Raw genomic sequence first — 19,083 nt, 5'->3', positions numbered from 1 at the left:
ATATTCCACATCATTGTCAGTGCATCTTAATGTCTGCAACTTCAAGATGTCGAGAAAATAAAAAGCTTGTGCTGCATAGTCCTGTAATTCTGACACTAACTGAAGTGGAGTATGATGGAGTTGTACCCAACAGTGGGCAGCAAATCATAGCGTTAATGAAGAATCGACAATCTGCTTCAATCTTACAAGTGGCTACAAGGAAACTTGATATTTGTTGTAAATTTTGTGGGGAAAGTTTGGTGATTGGATGAAATCGAGAAGCAATGGGATATCTAAATGGTACCAGATCTAGACCACAACAATTGCCTGAGGAAAATATCATGGCACTTCTGGATGTTATTGGTGTTAAGGAACAAGATGACATCAGATTATCCTTTATAGCTGCAATTCGAGCAATTTGTATCACCCCAGAAATGGCGCAAGTTCCTACAAGGAAAATGTATGAGGCAGTTTTCCAAATTCTTAGAGAGAACAAATCCTTGGAGTTAACAATTACGAGCTATCAGTTGTTGCTTGACCTTGAAAAGCGTTTTCCACCAGTTACTGTTGCTAAAATGTTAGGGTCTTCATCAGATGTTATAGAAACTCAACTGGTCATTAATTCAGAAGTTTGGTCACCCTTTATTGCCAGTTCTGGTAATGATTCTGCCAAGATGGATGGTTTTTCGGATGGGAATTCTGATCCCATTGATTGCTCAAAGGTAGTTTCTTTAGTTCAGGATATTGCAACTGAAATATTTCATGAAGACTGCAAATCCCAGGGGGTAGGAACAGTCTCTGATGTCAGAAGCAAGCGACTTTCTCACAATGTAATGGCAGAGATAATGTTGTTCCAATATCTTGTGAGACTTCTTGAAACAGATTTTATTTGTCGTTGTCAAGTCTTTAAAGGAAACAAAGGATGGCCAATAATACGGGATTCTTTTCTCAATCAGTTACTGGGATCCCAAAGAACGAATTTGAAAAAACTTAGTTATATCATCTCTTCACATTATGGCTGCAACAGACAAGGAGCCTTTTGACAATAATGACAAAGGACAAGAGACGATGGTATATTCAAAAAATCATTACAGGATATTGACAGTGCATCAATCTGAACAGCAATATGCAAATAAACTAGAAATACATTTCGATAATTCAATCTCCAAAACCATTAGCTTCAGATATCCTACGCGCCCAGACATCCAAATTTTCCAGGACTTAAGCTTCTTTGTGCAGTCTGGAAAAACCTTTGCTCTTGCTGGAGAAAGTGGAAGCGGTGGAATTTACGATGTCTGCTGGAATAGAGAAGAAAGCGAAGGTGAAAAGTAAAGGACCAAACACCACGAAAACATCTGTCACAGCAGAAAAATAGGTTCAATTCGCCTATTTTTATCCTCAGTCCCGATTCAAAAGGATTAGCGCTCCGGTTTATTAGCCATCAGAGGATTTCAAGAGAAACGAATTTGCTTATTTCGATCCTCAGTCATGATTTCATGAGATCTTTGCTCCAGATTTTGTCTCTTAATAAACCAATCGTAGAAGATTTAGAGGAACGCTGTTCTATTTGTAGAATGGTTGAAACGCTTTTTTGTTAATTTTTGTAATGTCAGTTTAAACAGCGCCCTGTTTTGGGTCGATCTGTTTTCCTACAGATAGTATTATTTTAATTGTAAATTCTCAGTGGAGAGTGAGTAGAGAGTTAGAAGAAAATTTCTGAGTGCTGGAGGAGAACTGGGCTCCATTGTACAATCTTTGACAGAGGGATTTTTAATGAAATTTCACAGCTCTGACTTCTGAGATTCCTGTGGTATGATAATTTAGCATATGTTTTTCTCTTGTTTCATATGTAATCTGTTATGTTTCATTTCACTACATGATCATTTCTAACTGAACAAATGAAGTGTTTAGGTAAGAATTCATGCCTGCCATGCTCTGCCTATAAGTTTTTTCGTGTTTAATGTTTTCCTCTGTTTGACAAGGATTCATCTCCTATGCCCTTGTCAGCTCCTCACCAGTCTTGCCATCCCATTTAAATCTAGATTTGGTGCTAAATTTCTTGCCTACCTTGCCTCAGTCGATAATCTGTGTTTTCATTATATTTCTCTGTTCAAGCTGTGATTTTGCCCATGCAGCCTAGAAAAACTCCGTCATTTAATTAAAAACCCCAAATCAACCTTTCTAATCAGTTTACTAGCCTAATATCAGTGTTACCTTATTGGTCATCTCATCCATCGAAGATCTACTGAGATTGACCGGAGAGAGCCTTCTCCTGCCCCGTAGGGCTAGCTACGAGGCTAAATGGTTTGATGTTGCCTTGAGGTTTGCCTTTCTCAGCCTGAGGTGAAATTTCAAGCGCTAACAGGAGGTTGCCCCCTCAAAGAGGCAAGTGAACATTACTCTCTGAATAATAAAATCATTGCTATTCTGTGTTCTGGGTATCTTTTCTTCGCATATTCTGTATTTGGGTATCATTTTGTAGGTTAAGAGCATAACAGATGCGTTCAATGAAGCCGGTGGCCTTATCTATTTCGGACTGGACATGAGTTGAATTTATGTGAGTAGCTGCAAGTGGCATGGCCACATCAATGGGGCATAGTGGCTGGAATCCCAAACCCACCTGAAAAGGGCTATGGCCAGTGGAGCTGTGAAGAGCTCGGTTGTAGCTGTGCTGAACATAGGGGAGGCTCTCGTCCCATGTGCGTGGATGCTTTGAGTTATACATGCGCAGAATGTGCACAATCATCCTATTGACAACCTCTGTCTGGCCATCAGTTTGAGGATGGAAGGCTGTGGACTTCGTGAGTTTGGTGTCCAGCATTGACCAGAGACTGGACCAAAATGTGCTGAGAAACCGACTGTCTTGATCTGAGATGATAGACTGTGGGGTCCCAAAGTGCACCCACACTCGTTTAAAGAAGAGTTTAGCAGTGGCTTCTGCTGTGATATTCTTCTTGCAGGCTACCATAATGGCCATCTTCGAGAACCTGTCGACGACCACAAAAACACAGTCATTTCCATGCTTAGTGGAAGGAAGGCCTGACATGTAATCCATGGAGATGGATTCCCAAGGTCGACTAGGGGTAGGCAACGGGGTATAGAGGTCGTGCTTCTTAATGGTCAGTTTGGCAATGGCACAGGCAGTACATGATCTGATGTATTTCCCAACATCCTGTCAAAGATTCGGCCAATAGAAATAATTTTGTAGTACTGCCACTGTTTTCTCGACCCCAAAATGCCCAGTAGCCCGACTGTAGTGTGCTTCCCAAATCATCTTGGCACGCTCGCTTGAATGAACACAAAGGTGACCCAGGTGGCATAACAGGGCATCCTGGAGGTGAAAATCTGGAACATGCCGACCCTCCAAGATTGTCCGGTATGTGTGGCCGAATTCTGGGTCGCTTTTGTAGAGAAGTGGCCAATCAGAAGTCTCGTGCCCACAAGAGTTGAGCACGGTGGTTAACGCCATGATCGGTGGTCGACTAAGGCAATCTGCAACATTATTGGTGCTGCCCTTCTTATACTTGATATTCAAGTGGAACTATTGCAGGTATGTAGACCACTTCTGATGGCGATCATTCTGCAATTTCCCTTGGGTCTGTATGAACTGCAGGGGTCGGTGGTCTGTGTGGATGACTGTTTCCTTCCCCAAAATGTAATGCTTCCATTGTCGGCAGGCCTGTACAATGGAATACATCTCTTTATCATAAGTGGGGTACTTCCAGACTGTGTCTGAAAGTGTTTCACTGTGATATGCCACTGGATGTCCATGTCGAGTAAGGACTGCCCCAATAGCATAGTCAGAGGCATCTGTCTCGACCTCAAATGGTTGTTGTAAATCTGGTAACGCGAGCACTGGTGCTCTGCAGAGGCGATCCTTCAACTCCATGAATTCCTTCTGTTGAGATTCAGACCAAAAGAATTTTGCTTTCGCCCCTCCCTTGGTGACTTGACTCAAGGGCCAAGTAATATGAGAAAACCCCAACACGAACCTGCGGTAGAAGTTGGCAAGACCTAGGAAGCTGCGGAGCTCTGTTAGAGTGGTTGGAGATGGCCAATCCCGAATGACTTGTATCTTGGCTGGATCGACATGCACCCCCTGTTCATCAATGATGTATCCCAGATACTGAACCTGGGTCATGCCAAAAGTGCATTTCTCCAAATTGGCACATAGCTTGTGTTGCCGCAGTGTTTGGAGAACCTGTCGGATGTGGTGGAGGTGCTCTTCCCAACTCTAGCTGAAGATCAGAATGTCATCCAAGTATACTACTACAAAGGAGTTGGTGAATGGCCGAAAGATGTCATCCATTAGCCTCATGAAGGTTGCAGGAGCATTCGTCAATCCGAAAGGCATAACCAACCATTCGAAAAGGCCCTCCTTGGATTTGAAGGCAGTCTTCCACACATCAGAGGGTTCGATTGGTACCTGGTGATATCCTGACTTCAGATCGATCTTGCTGAAATATTTCGCCCCCTTTAGTTGGTACAGGAGGTCATCAATCCGCGGGATCAGGTACCTATTACGGACAGTGATCTTGTTCAGCGCTCGATAGTCAATACAGAGTCTCCACGTCCCATCCTTCTTCTGTACCAACAGGATCAGGCTCCCACAAGGCGATGAACTTGGACGGATGTGACCTTTCTGCAGGAGCTCCTGAATCTGCCTCTTGATTTCATTGTTCTCCATAACAGAGCACCGATAAATTGGTCCATTGGGTAGCGGCGCACCTGGGGTCAGATCGATGGAGTGCTTGACCTGACAGTGTAGAGGAACCCCTACAGGGGAGGTGAAGATGTCCTTGTACTCCTCCACAACCTTGTCCATCTGTAGTTGTCATGCAGAGGGACCCCGTCTGGAGGCCGCGGCCACCGTCTTCTTCTTTCCTTGAGGGCGTATCATCAGGAAAACAAATTTCCTGGTTTTGGAAATGATCTTACTGCATTGTTTTGCAGTAATCAAAGAGATGGCGGTCGGTGGTGCTACCTCTGGTATCCTGTACAACTTATTTCCCAAAGTAATAATAACAGCACGGGTCCTTGATTCATACACAGCATGTCTCTTCCACAAGTATGGTTGTCCTAATAATACATCACAAACTTCAAGGGGAGCAATGTCACTCAATACCTCATCCGTGAAGGGCTTGATGTTGTATGGAAGGCGACACTGCTAGCTCACACGAAGATCTCGTCCTTGGTGAAGCCACCCAATGGTGTATGGTTGTGGATGTGCTGTGGTCGGTAAGCCCAACCGCTTCACGACCTCTGCCAAAATGAGGTTCTTTTGACTCCCGCTATCAACAATGAACTGTATCGGGGAGCCCTTTACCCACATCTGGGAGTGGAAGAGACGCTCCTCCTCCTCTGGATCTTCGGGTTCATTTTTCTGGATCTTGGCGGTAGCAACAGTGGCGTTGGGATCCGCATCAATGATCTGCTTCCCTTTTTCATTCCCCTTATCAAGTTCTGACTCAGAGTCTGAACATGCATCTGATTCTGAAACCTTTAGCTCAGCCACTAGTGACTGCTTGGCCCGACACTCACTTGTGTTGTGAGTGGAGATCTTATGGAACTCACACCATTTTCCAGTGTCCTTTTTCGGCTTCGCGGCGTTGTTCTTTGCTTGCAGCTTCGGCGGGTTGTCTTGGGCTGTCCCGCCTTGGCTTTGTCCTTTGTTCTGTGGTTTAGGGGCACCTTTCCCCTGCTTTGGATTCGCAGATCCAAAGTCTCGCTTCTTTTGTTTAAACTTCTGCTCGACCTTGACGGCATATCGGTATGCTGCGCCGAGCGAGGAGATGTTCAGGAATTGTATTTCTTCCTGGATGTACTTGTGCAGGCAGCCACGGTATTTGAGTATCAAATGTTGCTCTGAATCCTTGATACCCAACTTTTTGCGAAGGGTATGGAAAAGATTTGTGAACTCCGGTACGTCTTGGTCCCTTCCCTGCCGCAGCGTGGTCCACTTTATGTATTCATCCTCATAGCTTCCGACAGGGTAGTACTGCTCCTTGATGGCATCCCGGAATGAATTCCAGGTGGGTGCGGCTGAAAATAGTGAGCCAGTACTTTCATCCTTCTGCTTGCAGTAGGTTTCCCACCAGTCCTTGACGTGGGGCGCTGCTTTGAGAAGAGCGAAAACAATCTTTTCCCGACTCGAAAATTCATGAACAGAAAAATAACCCTCTAGCAGATTTAACCATTTATCTATGGCATCTGCGTCTATCTGACCCTCGAATATGGGGATTTCAAAATTGACTTGTACCTTAAAGGGCGTGGCGTTTCCAGAGTAGCTGCTGGAAGCCGATGCGTCGCTTCTGGGTAGCCGCTGAAGGATCTGGGCAAAGCTGTCCATCATCGCGTTCCGTTGTCGCTCGAGGGCTTCTTCGAGCAAGATTTTGATGGGATCTCCTATCCCCTCGTCTTTCTTATCATCCGCCATGGGAGGTCGTCAGGATTTGCGAGGCTGGTCTTGCAAAGGTTCAACCAGTTCAAGCCCTAACTCCTTATATCCCGACCTTGTTGGGGACATGAAAAGAAAAACAGAGAAAAAGCAGACCGCTCTGATACCACTGATCCGGATTTAAATAGGAATGCAACAAATTACAGAGATAACCATATACACAAAGATGCAGCGGAAATAATACTTCATTTCATTAATGGAAAATACTGAAATATGCTTACGACCAGAAATGGAAATAAACCAGCTAGGGCGATGGTAGCTTATCTCTGAGAAGAGATGTGGTGGCTACATGCCTCAGAACTGTGTTACAATGAGGCTCGAAGGCCTATTTATTGTTGAGAAACAATGGAAAACCCTTAACATTCCAAAACCTAACCCTAGGAGATGAAACGCCAAACTGTGGGCCCCGTTTGGGTAAATTGGTACATCAACTTCCCGGGGTCGTAACTTTGGCATACGATCTCCGTTTGAAGCGTACAATAGCTCGTTAGAAAGATCTATTCGAGCACTACCACTTGGACCCATGTTGGCCCCATATTTCCCAGAAAACGTCATTTAGGGCCTCAAAACGGCTCCAGAATTTCAGGACCCGAAAAACTGCTAAAAATAGTAAGTTGTGCTATAATTAAGGAAACTGAAAATGCTGAGAGAAACAATGGTGGGGGTCCAGGTGGACTTGGCAGGTGGCCACCAATATCCACTTGGATCAGACGTGGTGCTGACGTCAGGGGCGGAGAGACAGAAGGTGGTTTGTGGTTTCATCGGACCGCCTTCTGTACGAGGGCGGTATCTGTCAAAATGGATCCGACGCAATACAGGGCGGACACGCGTCCTTCTGTACGACGGCAAAACCGTCGTGCTATCGGACGCTAACTGTCGAGTGATGGGGCGGCTCTGAAATCGCCGAGAGCCGTCGGATCTGGGAGGGCGGATCGGAGGGCTGTCGGAGCGCGGAGCTGGCGGCAGGTTTATGTGCGGGGGCCCGTCCAAATATTAAATTAATATTTATGTGCGGGAGTTCAAAAAACTTTGGGTTTGTGGGTTTTTTGTGGGTTTTACATGGTTTGTGCGTCGGGGGACAGTTTAATTAAAATATTTAAACCAAACCTGAAAATGTGAGCGCGCAGGGTAAAACGTCAAGGTTTATGGGTAAGAGAGGGGAAGGGAATGGTTATTAGTTTAACCAGAGGTTAAGCTAACTCCCGGTTAAGACGCGGATGGGTTAATAGTAGTCCCAAGTGGACTATCATTTCCCAAAACCATATATACATAGCTATAATGCTATAAGGTGGGGTATGCATTATTTTTGGAATTTTATATAGTTTTTGTATAATAGGGGATAAGGAAATGATCTAGGGAGCTAGATAATAGAGTTAGGAGTTAATATGAATTTGTGAGGTGAAGTGTAGGGGGCTAAGTTTGTGAAATGAAACTTAGGCATAGGAAGTGAATGGACTGCGGAGAAATGATTTTTACACAAGAAATGTGGCTTCTTTTCACTGAAGAAAGTCAAAGCTTGACTTAGTATTTTACAAAAATGAAGTGATAACAGGACTGGTTGGGCAGATCCCAAGGTCCTCAAGGGGATGTTAGTGAGTGATTTGGGAATAAGAAGAAGGGGGAGTTAGACATGCCTCGCTTGAGCTCCTCCAAATGAAACTGCCTCATAATTGTGATCTGAATAGATACAACACTTAAAAACATGAAATGGATCACATAGCTTGATTCTGCAACCACAAAACTACTTACCCAGCCTACTCACCTAGCATTTTTTCTTCTTTTGCATGGGTGCACTTAGACTTGCAGACCCTGATTATCTTATTTTCTTTTAACTGCCCTCCTATCTAAATGTACCCTTATATCTTCCAAGGGCCCAGATTAAGCAGTTGGGCTCCTTCATTTCTCTACCTAGCTACTGATCTGCCAAGCTTAAGCTGTTTTGACAGATATTCATTCTCTATCTTCTAAAACAAGCAATTTAAACCTAGGGAAGCCAAGATTAAGCTGTTTGGCTTTCCCTTATTTGTAAAACTCTTCAAAAATGGTATGATTCTTCAAAATGGGACTTCTTGGAAATATGGAACCTTGCAGCATGAAAAGATGACATATTTGGCATGTAAAACAGTCAATCATGAAATATGAAACCTATTGCAATAGGAGGCTAACACCGATCTTTTTCCCAACCAATGGGTTCGACCCACATTGAAGTGAAGTAATTAACTGATCTATGCTGAAGGTCTTGCCTTCACACTATTTGCATCAATTACTAACTCTATATTTATCTTTGTAACTCTTTAAATAGTTTGTAAAAGTCAAATCTTGTGCTGATTTTGTGAATGAAATCCAATGCACGCTTCCTCAATTCGTTGGTAAGCGCAGGAGCTCCACAGAAGAATACCCCCGCACAAATACAAAAGGAGAATCATCATGTACCTTACTATATAAAACAATATTTATAAACCTTGCATATATCCTTGTTAATCTTGGATTTATTTACTCTTATTTTTTTCTCCCTCTCCATGTTTAATGGATCTATGCAATGAAGTGAATTTACTGTGTTTTATTTCTAAAATACTTACCAACTCTTTCATCTTTGTGATTGGCTGAAACTCTCTTGAACATGTTCCTCCAATTTGGTTTAGAAAAATGGGTTTTAACCTGAAAGATGTGTGTATACTCATGGGCATCAAAATTTCAATCACAAAATGGTTCTGAATATAATGAATTCATGGAATACATACTACTTGAAATCTCTGACACATAGTTATGGAGCCTTAACGAAAAGACCAAACTTGGGTATTAGCAAGGTACCCACTATCATTATACCAATTGTTAGCTAAAAATACTAAACATGATCATAGGAAAAGTACCCACTATCATTATATGAATATTTAGCAAAAAATTAAACTGGGATTTTCTACAGAGTATCCACTATGGATCCTTAACCCAAAGACAAGACCAGGACTTTAAATGGTACCATCGATATTATATGAATTATTAACCATAAGACTAAACCCAGGTCATCTCAAAGGTCATAAATTTTTTGATGACATATATTGTTTATAGAATTGCTCAGATTACTTACTCTTGTGCCTGATACAATGTCTACACCATGTTTTGCATAATTGAGAGCTTGAAGCACGGCAATCAAAGCAGCTCTGGCATCACCATCCTCATAAACATTTGTGCAGTAGTTATGAAGCTCTATGATTCTTTTGTCGTCAATCTCTGCCACTTCATTCATGACTCCCTTGAATCATTCAAGTCAACTTTGCTCTCTAGTAACCCAATAGAAATAATCGTGGTTTGAGTTGAAGGTTTTCCTCATATGTATTGATCTGTTCTCCAAGTGATCGCTTTCTTCATCTTTCAGTTTCATGTTGTTGACTATGTCCTTCACAATCCTTATGAAGGGGGTAGTTCCAAAGCATAATCCCACGAGGAGGACATCATATTTATTGTAGCCTTGGGTTGGTTCCCCATAAGGCCCATCGATGAAAATATTGGGAAACTGCATACATTAACAAAGGGAAACTACATGCATTAACAGATTTCAGAAACGGTCCTTGGATTGAAAATTTTTACACCAGAGATTATTAGAAAGGCACTGGTATGACATGGTAGTTCTAGCTTTACCTTGGATTGTTCCTCTCTGAATGCCAAATGTTATCAAAATAGAAAGATTTACCAGCTCTACCTTGGATTGTTCCTCTCTGAATGAAAAATGTATCACAATAGAAAGATTTACTAGCTCTCGACATGGACATTTTTCAGATAGATTGGAAAGCACCTCGGTCTTACCTGTTTAAATATTCTAAAATAGTGGACTCACACACTAATCAAGAGTCTTATCAATGGGGGTTACTATTAGAGATAATGGAGAATATCTTAGAATAGTGAGTTGGTTCACGAGACTTCAGGATAGGAATTAGTTTCTATTTTTTAGGTTATGGTTCTAACTTCCCTAAATCTGTGATTACTATATAATGTGTGATGCACATGAACAATGTAGAGCATTCTGCAGAGCCAGACTCTCTTGGTTCAGACTCTCTTGCGTAGAGCTGACCAGTAGGTTTCATTTTATTTAATACAGAACATTGCATTTTTATCATGGTACCATAGCTTCAGGGCTGAGGAACCTGTATGCTGAGTGGAGGGCACGACTAAGCCGAAATCGTCGCAAGTTTTAGGTGCACAAACATGATGATCCCACTATAGACCGTCCGTGGTGCTAACTTGCACCAACTGTGCAAACAAATGAGGGGCTGTGTGGAGGCTGAGAGAAGGCTGCGTCCTGGCAGACGCTGACAACAAAAGGTTGTCTAGAGACCGAGGTTTGCCAAGGAGGCCGTGGTAGAGGTCGTGAAGGAAGCCACAATGATTTGTGTGTGTGTTGCGAGATCAAATAGTATTGGAGATCAGCGATCTCTATCTTTGACACAAATCTGGGGTAAATCTAACATTTTTGTTTTACCTGTCAATTTTTTTTTTAATTGCCAAGATGAATAATCAAGTGTTTGAAGCATGCTTGAATGAGCATAACAAGCTCTATGGCTCCAATTATGTGAATTAGAAATTCAAGATGCAGACTCTCCTAGAAGTGCAGAGCGCTTGGATGATTGCAAATGGGGATGAGCAGAAGCCAGCAACTGGATCAGCATCAGTCCCAGACTGGGAGAAGCGAGAAGGTAAAGCAAGGACGCTACTGAAGATGTCAGTGAAAGACTGTATCATACCACACATCAGAGAATGCAAATCAGCAAGTGAAATCTGGGGAATATTGAAGGATTTGTATGATATTAGGAATACAAATCATCTTTTGTTTTTTAAGAGCAAGATCTTATCCCTGAAGATGGAGGATAACAAAACAGTTGCTTCCTTCATAGCAAGGATCAAGGATCTGAAGAAAAAATTGTCAGACATTGGCGAAACTGTTGCAGATACAGATCTTGTAACAATTACCATGAATGGTGTGACCGATGACTACCAAATGTTCATCACTAGGATAAATGCAAGAGACTTCTCCAGGACGTTGGGGGAGAACAAAAAGATGCAACAACAATCAAATGCGACAATCAGAGTTCAATCAAACTTGCTAATAATTTGGTGTTTCACAAAAACACTAAACACATTTGATACACAATTCCACTTTATCAGGGAAAAAGTGCAATCAAAGGAAATCCATTTGGTATATTGTAATACATGTGATAATGTTGCAAACACTTTCACTAAGCCTCTTGGCAAAATCAAGTTTGAAATGTTTAGGGAGATGTTAGGCATATTTGTGAACCCCTTCTCCATTAAGGGGGAGTGTTAGAGATAATGGAGAATATCTTAGAATAGTGAGTTGGTTCACGAGACCTCATGATAGGAATTAGTTTCTATTTTTTAGGTTATGGTTCTAACTTCCCTAAATCTGTGATTACTATATAATGTGTGATGTACATGAACATTGTAGAGAGTTCTGTAGAGCCAGACTCTCCTGGTTCAGACTCTCTTTCATAGAGTTGACCAATGGGTTTCATTTTATTTATATAGAACATTGCATTTTTATCAGTTACTGTGTTCTTTAACCACAAGACTCTTATCAATGGGGGTTACCGTGTTCTTTAACCATGCTCATAAACCTTGCATCATTGTTTGAACCTATCTGAAATTTTGATGATGATCATGGTAAGTAATGCACAGAAATATCCACTAACATGTGGTAAGACACATGGCAGCTAACACACAAATATTTACCAACATGTGGTAATTGATTTGAGACATGTTGTAACTCATATTAAGAGTGATGCACATTTAACATATATATTTTTACTGAGATTTTCTAGGGCAGAGTATAATTGTTATAACATGCCATGTGGAGTTTCATCATTTCATTGCAATGACTGTATTGCTATATGTTGGAATTAATGGAGAAATCTAAACTTAGATTACTGTTATGGTGATGGTAGGTTGAGACTCTAATCTTAGATCTTAGATCCTACTATCTAGGGAGTGGTTGAGACCACCCTGATTGTGTGAAATCCTATATGTACTAGGTTGTTCTCCTAATTGAGATAGTGTATTGTGTGTAGTGCTTGGGCACTCTCTAGGTATCTCACATGGAGAGCCAATTAACTAATAGAATATCGATTTTTATCATGGTATCGGAGCTTCAGGGTTGTCGATCTTGTAAGCCGAGTGGAGAGCGTGGCTGAGGTGAAAGCGTCGCATGTTTTAGCTGCATAAGCACGTTGATCCCACTGTGGAACTGCACTCATTTTCTATTTTGTCAGTCTTCACAGATTTCAAGTGTACAGTGGCGAAGATCTTCGCGAGACCGTGATGTATAAGTGCGACGACTGTGTGTTTGGAAAAATTGTTGTTGGCGGTGATTGTCTTCGTGATTGACGAGATCTGGCATGTAGGAGGCCGTAGTTGAGGCCATTTTTTTTGTGCTGCAGCAGATTAACCCCTTCGTGGCTGTCGTGGCTGGCGTGGCCATCGTGTAAGCTGTGCATATAAGGAGATGGAGGCATTTTCTCTCGTATGCCTGGAGGAGGTTGTAGTTAGGTGGATCTGTCAGGTTCTGGAGTGCTTCACCGTGAAGGAGGAGGTGCAGTAGTGGGAGCTAGATCCGTGTGGAGACCGCCCGGTGGATCGTGGAGGTTGAGATCGCCCTGTATGAAGGTTGCAGCGAATCTGTTAGCGAATCTGCATTTTTTTTATTCATGGAGGAGTGGCGTGGTGATTGTTGAACAGAGAGACGACATGTGTGTCAGTGGCGTGGAGATCATCGGCTGATCTAGTGCAGTGGAGGCATGGTGTGGTTGTTGGGATCTACCCGGAGGTGTTCTGCCATATTCGTGGTGATAGCTACGTGCTGCTGCTATTGTTTCCAAAGTTGTTGTGTGGAGGTTGCCACTGGAGTGAGGGTGCCTGCGCATGGGGTTGCTGAGATCTGCTGCTCACAATTTCTACTAAATCACTGCCACGAATTTCCGAAAAATCGTTGTGTATTCCCATCAAGCCCTACGCGTTCTCCGTGGGAGATTAGTTTGATGAACTTGCCCTGCCATCTGCCAAGCCCGGTTGTTGAAAGAATAGAGCATAAAACCCATCTCAGTGTTGGGCATACACAAAATAAGACATGGTCGCTCACTGCCTGATCCGGCCCATAGACGACCAATATGCTTGCATGGTCGATATTGCTATCAGCATCATCCAGCAGATTTATCCTAGAAATTTTATTGTTTTGTGTAACCTAGAAGGTGCAGGTTGTGGAGATCTGAAAACTAATTGGGTAAATTTTTCTTGTGAATTATTATATGCCACAGAAAATGCAAATTTTTTTGTTGATTTGAACCCATCTTCAGAAATATATGTTATCAGAAAGTGCTAATTACATATATCAGAATTAGATATTGAGAACGTTTCCAGCTTATGAGAGGTCATTTAGTTGCTCGTCACCAGAGCCGAGGGCACTAAGATCTACGTGGCACAGAAGCCACAATCTACAAGGTTCTATAATTGAAGAGCTGCCAAAGGGAGAAGGTTCTCGCCTGCGTGGTAACGGGGTTGTTATAGCTCATTAGAGGACTATGTGGAGTCGAAATAAATCTCGAAGCGAGATAAGCTGGAATTTAACAACATGTCTATATTTTTAGATATTTTATTCTGATGATGATGATTTTCTCATGTTGGCATTTGGAATTGGCATGGGCAGTATGTTCGAGTTAGAAGAAATTTCAGAAAAACAATGTGGTTCTGTTGATGACCACGAGAATCAAGAGGCACAGTCTGTTGTGCAAGATTCATGAGTTGATCTTTAGGAAGGGTGTGAAGAGGAACAAAGTGTTGAAGATCAATGGGACGGGCCACATGAAGCTGATTGCAAAGATGTGACAAAAGAAGATAAAGTTGGAGAGAATTTAAATTATGATGATCTCATTAATATTTCTGTGTGTGTAGACGTTACATCAATGAATGATGAAGACATCATAGTTGACTTTCAGGTGGTTGACACCAGAAATAGTGAGAGGGAAAATTCTCCTATCCAACCTCTCACAATCTTGAGAAGGGCGAGAATAAAAATTAAAGCTTTCCATCACTGGGGAAGATATGAGGTGAAGATACATCACTACCTCATGGCGAGGAAAGTAAAGATGAAGCCTGGATTCAAGATGAACAAGGATGGGCTCTTCTGCAAGAAGACAAAAATGAAAACCTATGTTACCAAGTTGTTTCATGTTTTAATTGTAAGCCTAGATGAGACTAGACCAGCAGGCATATGTTATTTTTTTCAGTACCGTTTCTACATTAAGCGGGAGTGTTGGAATTAATGGAGAAAGCTAAACTTAGATTACTATTATGGTGATGATAGGATTGAGACTCTAATCTTAGATCTCAGATCCTACTATCTAGGGAGTGGTTGAAACCACCCTGATTGTGTGAAAGCCTATATGTACTAGGTTGTTCTCCTGATTGAGATAGTGTATTGTGTGTAGTGCTTGGGCACTCTCCAGATATCTCACATGGAAAGCCAATTAACTAATAGAATATCAATTTTTATCACTATACCCCTAATTTAGGGTAGTAGCATGGAGTATGAGACAAGAGTTTTCAAGTGGCAGGCCAAGGGCTTCAATTGATAGGTGCATACACATGGTGGCATCAGTCTTCGATCAACTCTCCGTTGTCTGTTACTTGTTTAACAAATGACTATCGAGAACACAAAACATAAAACCTCCAACCTCAAGCAGGCATTATTAGTAAAGGTTATTCAAAGTGTGATAAATGGAAAACGTGAATTGTCCCCAACCAATCAGAATTTCATATAAAAATTTCTCCACTGGATATTTAGGCCGGCACTGGCGGGCCCTGCTGCGGGGCAAGAGGTGATATTGCTTTGCTTGGCTGCGGTCTCGAGATAGAGCATCATGCATTACTTCTTAAAGAAATGCATCTATCAAAAAAATCTGGACATAGAGCATTGAGATAGAGCATTGTGTATATCAAAATTTTCAATTATAGACACTAATAACCAATTAGGGATTTCAAACCCGATAGGCACTGCGGCTGCTCGCAACTCTTGTTTTTATAACCAATATCTATTGTACAAAAACAATGGGTTTACATTCATAAGATAGTTGCATTAATATTTATAGAGATGTAACTAAAATGCAAAACATGTATACATGTGATTACAAAATTAAAAAGATTGCCAAATTCCAAAAGGGACATAGGCACATGATGATCCAAATTTATAAAATATAAAGAGTCTTACCACCCACTAACACTCATCGCATATATGTAATATTCTTTTATTACTATTATTATTATATTAATTTCTTCATATTAATATTAATTAATACATTTTAGTATTAATATAATTCACATTAACAACATTAAATATAAATAAAATTTTAATATTTAGTTTTAATATTATTTATGAATATTAATATTATAAATAAAATTTTAATATTTAGTTTTAATATTAATATTAATATTAATATTAATATGAATATGAAAATTATTATAGATTATAATATATATTTAAGTTATTTTAATTTTAATTTATTTAATGTGGTAATTTTAAATTATTTTAATTTTCTGTTATTTTAATTTATTAATAATATTAATATTAATATTAATTAATATTGTTATTATGAATATCGTTAACATTAATATTAATTTTAATTTTAATAATAATGTTAATTAATATGAATGTGAATATTAATATTACTTTTAGTATTATTAATATTTATAATTAATATTTATGTCAATATGAAAATCAACCATGGTCAATGATGGCCAACCATGTTTATTTTAGGGTTTATAATATTCATTCAAACATCACATTGTGAAAAAGATTGTCTCAATATGAAAATCAATCATGGTCAATTATGGTTCAACGTCGCATTGTGACAAAGATTGTCATAATATGAAAATAAACCATGGTCTACCATCGTCAACCATAGTCAATCATGGTCAACCATGGTCCAACGTCTCATTATGAAAAATATTTTATCAATATGAAAATCAACTCTCATCCATCATTGTCAAACATGGTCAATAATCATGGTCACATTGTAACAAAGATTGTCTCTTAGTCCAACAACAATGGCCATCCATGGTCAACCATGGTCCAACGTAAATTGTGACAAATATTGTCTTAATATGAAAATCAACCATGGTCAACCATAGTCTAACGTTGCATTCTGACGAAGATTGTCTCAATATGAAAATAAATCATGGATAACCATGGTCGAACATTGCATTGTGACAAAGATTGTGTCAATATGAAAATCAACCATAGTCAACAATGGTCGACCATGTTTATTTTGTGGTTTGTAATATTTATCTTAGGGTTTATATACCTAGGGTATATAATATTTGATCAATATGAAAATCAGCTCTGATCCATCATGGTCAACAATGGTCAATAATCATGGTCACATTGTAACGAAGATTGTCTCTTGGTCCAACAACAATGGCCATCCATGGTCAACCATGGTCCAACGTCAATTGTGACAAATATTTTCTTAATATGAAAATCAACCATGGTCAACCATAGTCTAACGTTGCATTCTGACAAAGATTGTCTCAATATGAAAATAAATCATGGATAACAATGGTCAAACGTCACATTGTGACAAAGATTGTGTCAATATGAAAATCAACCATAGTCAACAATGGTCGACCATGTTTATTTTGTGGTTTATAATATTTATCTTAGGGTTTATATACCTAGAGTATATAATATTATGCCTTTATATGGTCTATAATCCTCTGAGTTCTTAGCATTAATTCATTTTGCTTATTAGTCACTAGGGTTTATAATATTAATCCCTTGGGTTTATTAATCTAAGGGTCCATATTCCTATGGTATAATATTATTCATATGGTTTATAATATTAATCCTAGGATTTAATATAAATCCATTGGGTTTATAATCATGGTCAACCATGGCCCAATGGCACATTGTGACAAAGGTTGTCTCGACATGAAAATCAACCATGTTCAACCACCGCCAACCATTGTCATTCATGGTGAACCATGGTCCAATGTCACATTATAACAACGATTGTCTCAATATGAAAATCAATCATTGCCAACCATATTCAATCATAGCCAATCATGTTTAACCATGGTCAAATGTCGCATTGTGACAAAGATTGTCTCAAAATGAAAATCAATCATGGTAAAACACGGTAAATATGAAAATCAGGCATGGTCAACCATGGTTAAATGTCATATTGTGACAAAAATTGTCTCAGTATCGAAAACCATCGTCAACCATCGTCAACCATGGTCAACCATGGTCAACCATGGTCCAATGTCTCATTATGAAAAATATTTTATCAATATGAAAATCAACTTAGATCCATCATGGTCAACCATGGTCAATAATCATGGTCACATTGTAATGAAGATTGTCTCTTGGTCTAACAACAATGGCCATCCATGGTCAACCATGGTCCAACGTCAATTGTGACAAATATTGTCTTAATATGAAAATCAACCATGGTCAACCATAGTCTAACGTTGCATTCTGACAAAGATTGTCTCAATATGAAAATAAATCATGGATAACCATGGTCGAACGTCGCATTGTGACAAAGATTGTGTCAATATGAAAATCAACCATAGTCAACAATGGTTGACCATGTTTATTTTGTGGTTTATAATATTTATCTTAGGGTTTATATACCTAGGGTATATAATATTATGCCCTTAGATTTGATATTATTCCCTTGAGTCTATAATCCTGTGAGTTTTTAGTAATAATTCCTTTTGTTTATTAGTCACTAGGGTTTATAATATTAATCCCTTGGGTTTATTAATCTAAGGGTCCATATTCCTATGGTATAATATTATTCATATGGTTTATAATATTAATCCTAAGATTTAATATAAATCCATTGGGTTTATAATCATGGTCAACCATGGCCCAATGGCACAATGTGACAAAGGTTGTCTCGATATGAAAATTAACCATGTTCAACCACCGCCAACCATTGTCATTCACGGTGAACCATGGTCCAATGTCACATTATAACAACGATTGTCTCAATATGAAAATCAATCATTGCCAACCATATTCAATCATAGCCAATCATGTTCAACCATGGTCAAATGTCACATTGTGACAAAGATTGTCTCAAAATGAAAATCAATCATGGTAAAACATGGTAAATATGAAAATCAGGCATGGTCAACCATGGTTAAACATCACATTGTGACAAAAATTGTCTCAATATCGAAATCAGCCATCGTCAACCATCGTCAACCATTATCAACCATGCTCTAATGTCACATTGTGATAAAGATTTCCTCAATATCAAAATCAACCATGGTAAATCATGGTCAAAGATCATCAATAGACATGCTTACAGTATGACAAAGATTGTCTCATAGTACAATGTCACATTGTCACAACCATGGTCATCCATGGCCAACTATGGTTAACCATGGTCCAACGTCACACTCTGACACAGATTGTCAATATGAAAATCAACCATGGTCAACCATGCTCCAACGTCACGTTGTGACAAGGATTCTCTTTATATGAAAATCATGGTCAACCATGGTCCAATGCCACATTCTGAAAAATATTGTCTCAATATGAAAACCAATCATGGTCAACATGATCAACCATGCTT

At 39.9% G+C, this 19,083-nt stretch overlaps 1 protein-coding gene across 1 annotated transcript; it reads left to right on the top strand.

Annotated features, from left to right (window-relative positions):
* The first annotated feature begins 208 nt into the window (after positions 1–208).
* Positions 209–1,068, top strand: LOC149185636 (negative regulator of systemic acquired resistance SNI1-like). The gene has a single exon (XM_089412446.1). The coding sequence runs from the start codon at positions 264–266 to the stop codon at positions 1,020–1,022; it is 759 nt and encodes a 252-aa protein (XP_089268572.1). The 5' UTR covers positions 209–263; the 3' UTR covers positions 1,023–1,068.
* The last annotated feature ends 18,015 nt before the right edge of the window (positions 1,069–19,083 follow it).

The sequence above is a fragment of the Pinus tabuliformis genome, chromosome 3_1, assembly GCF_031772625.1.
Source record: "Pinus tabuliformis cultivar Carrire ecotype Pingquan chromosome 3_1, CPIR1, whole genome shotgun sequence".
In the NCBI taxonomy this organism is placed as follows: Eukaryota; Viridiplantae; Streptophyta; class Pinopsida; order Pinales; family Pinaceae; genus Pinus; species Pinus tabuliformis.
Note: the sequence above shows the minus strand (reverse complement) of the source record. Positions and strands in the feature narration are given on the sequence as shown.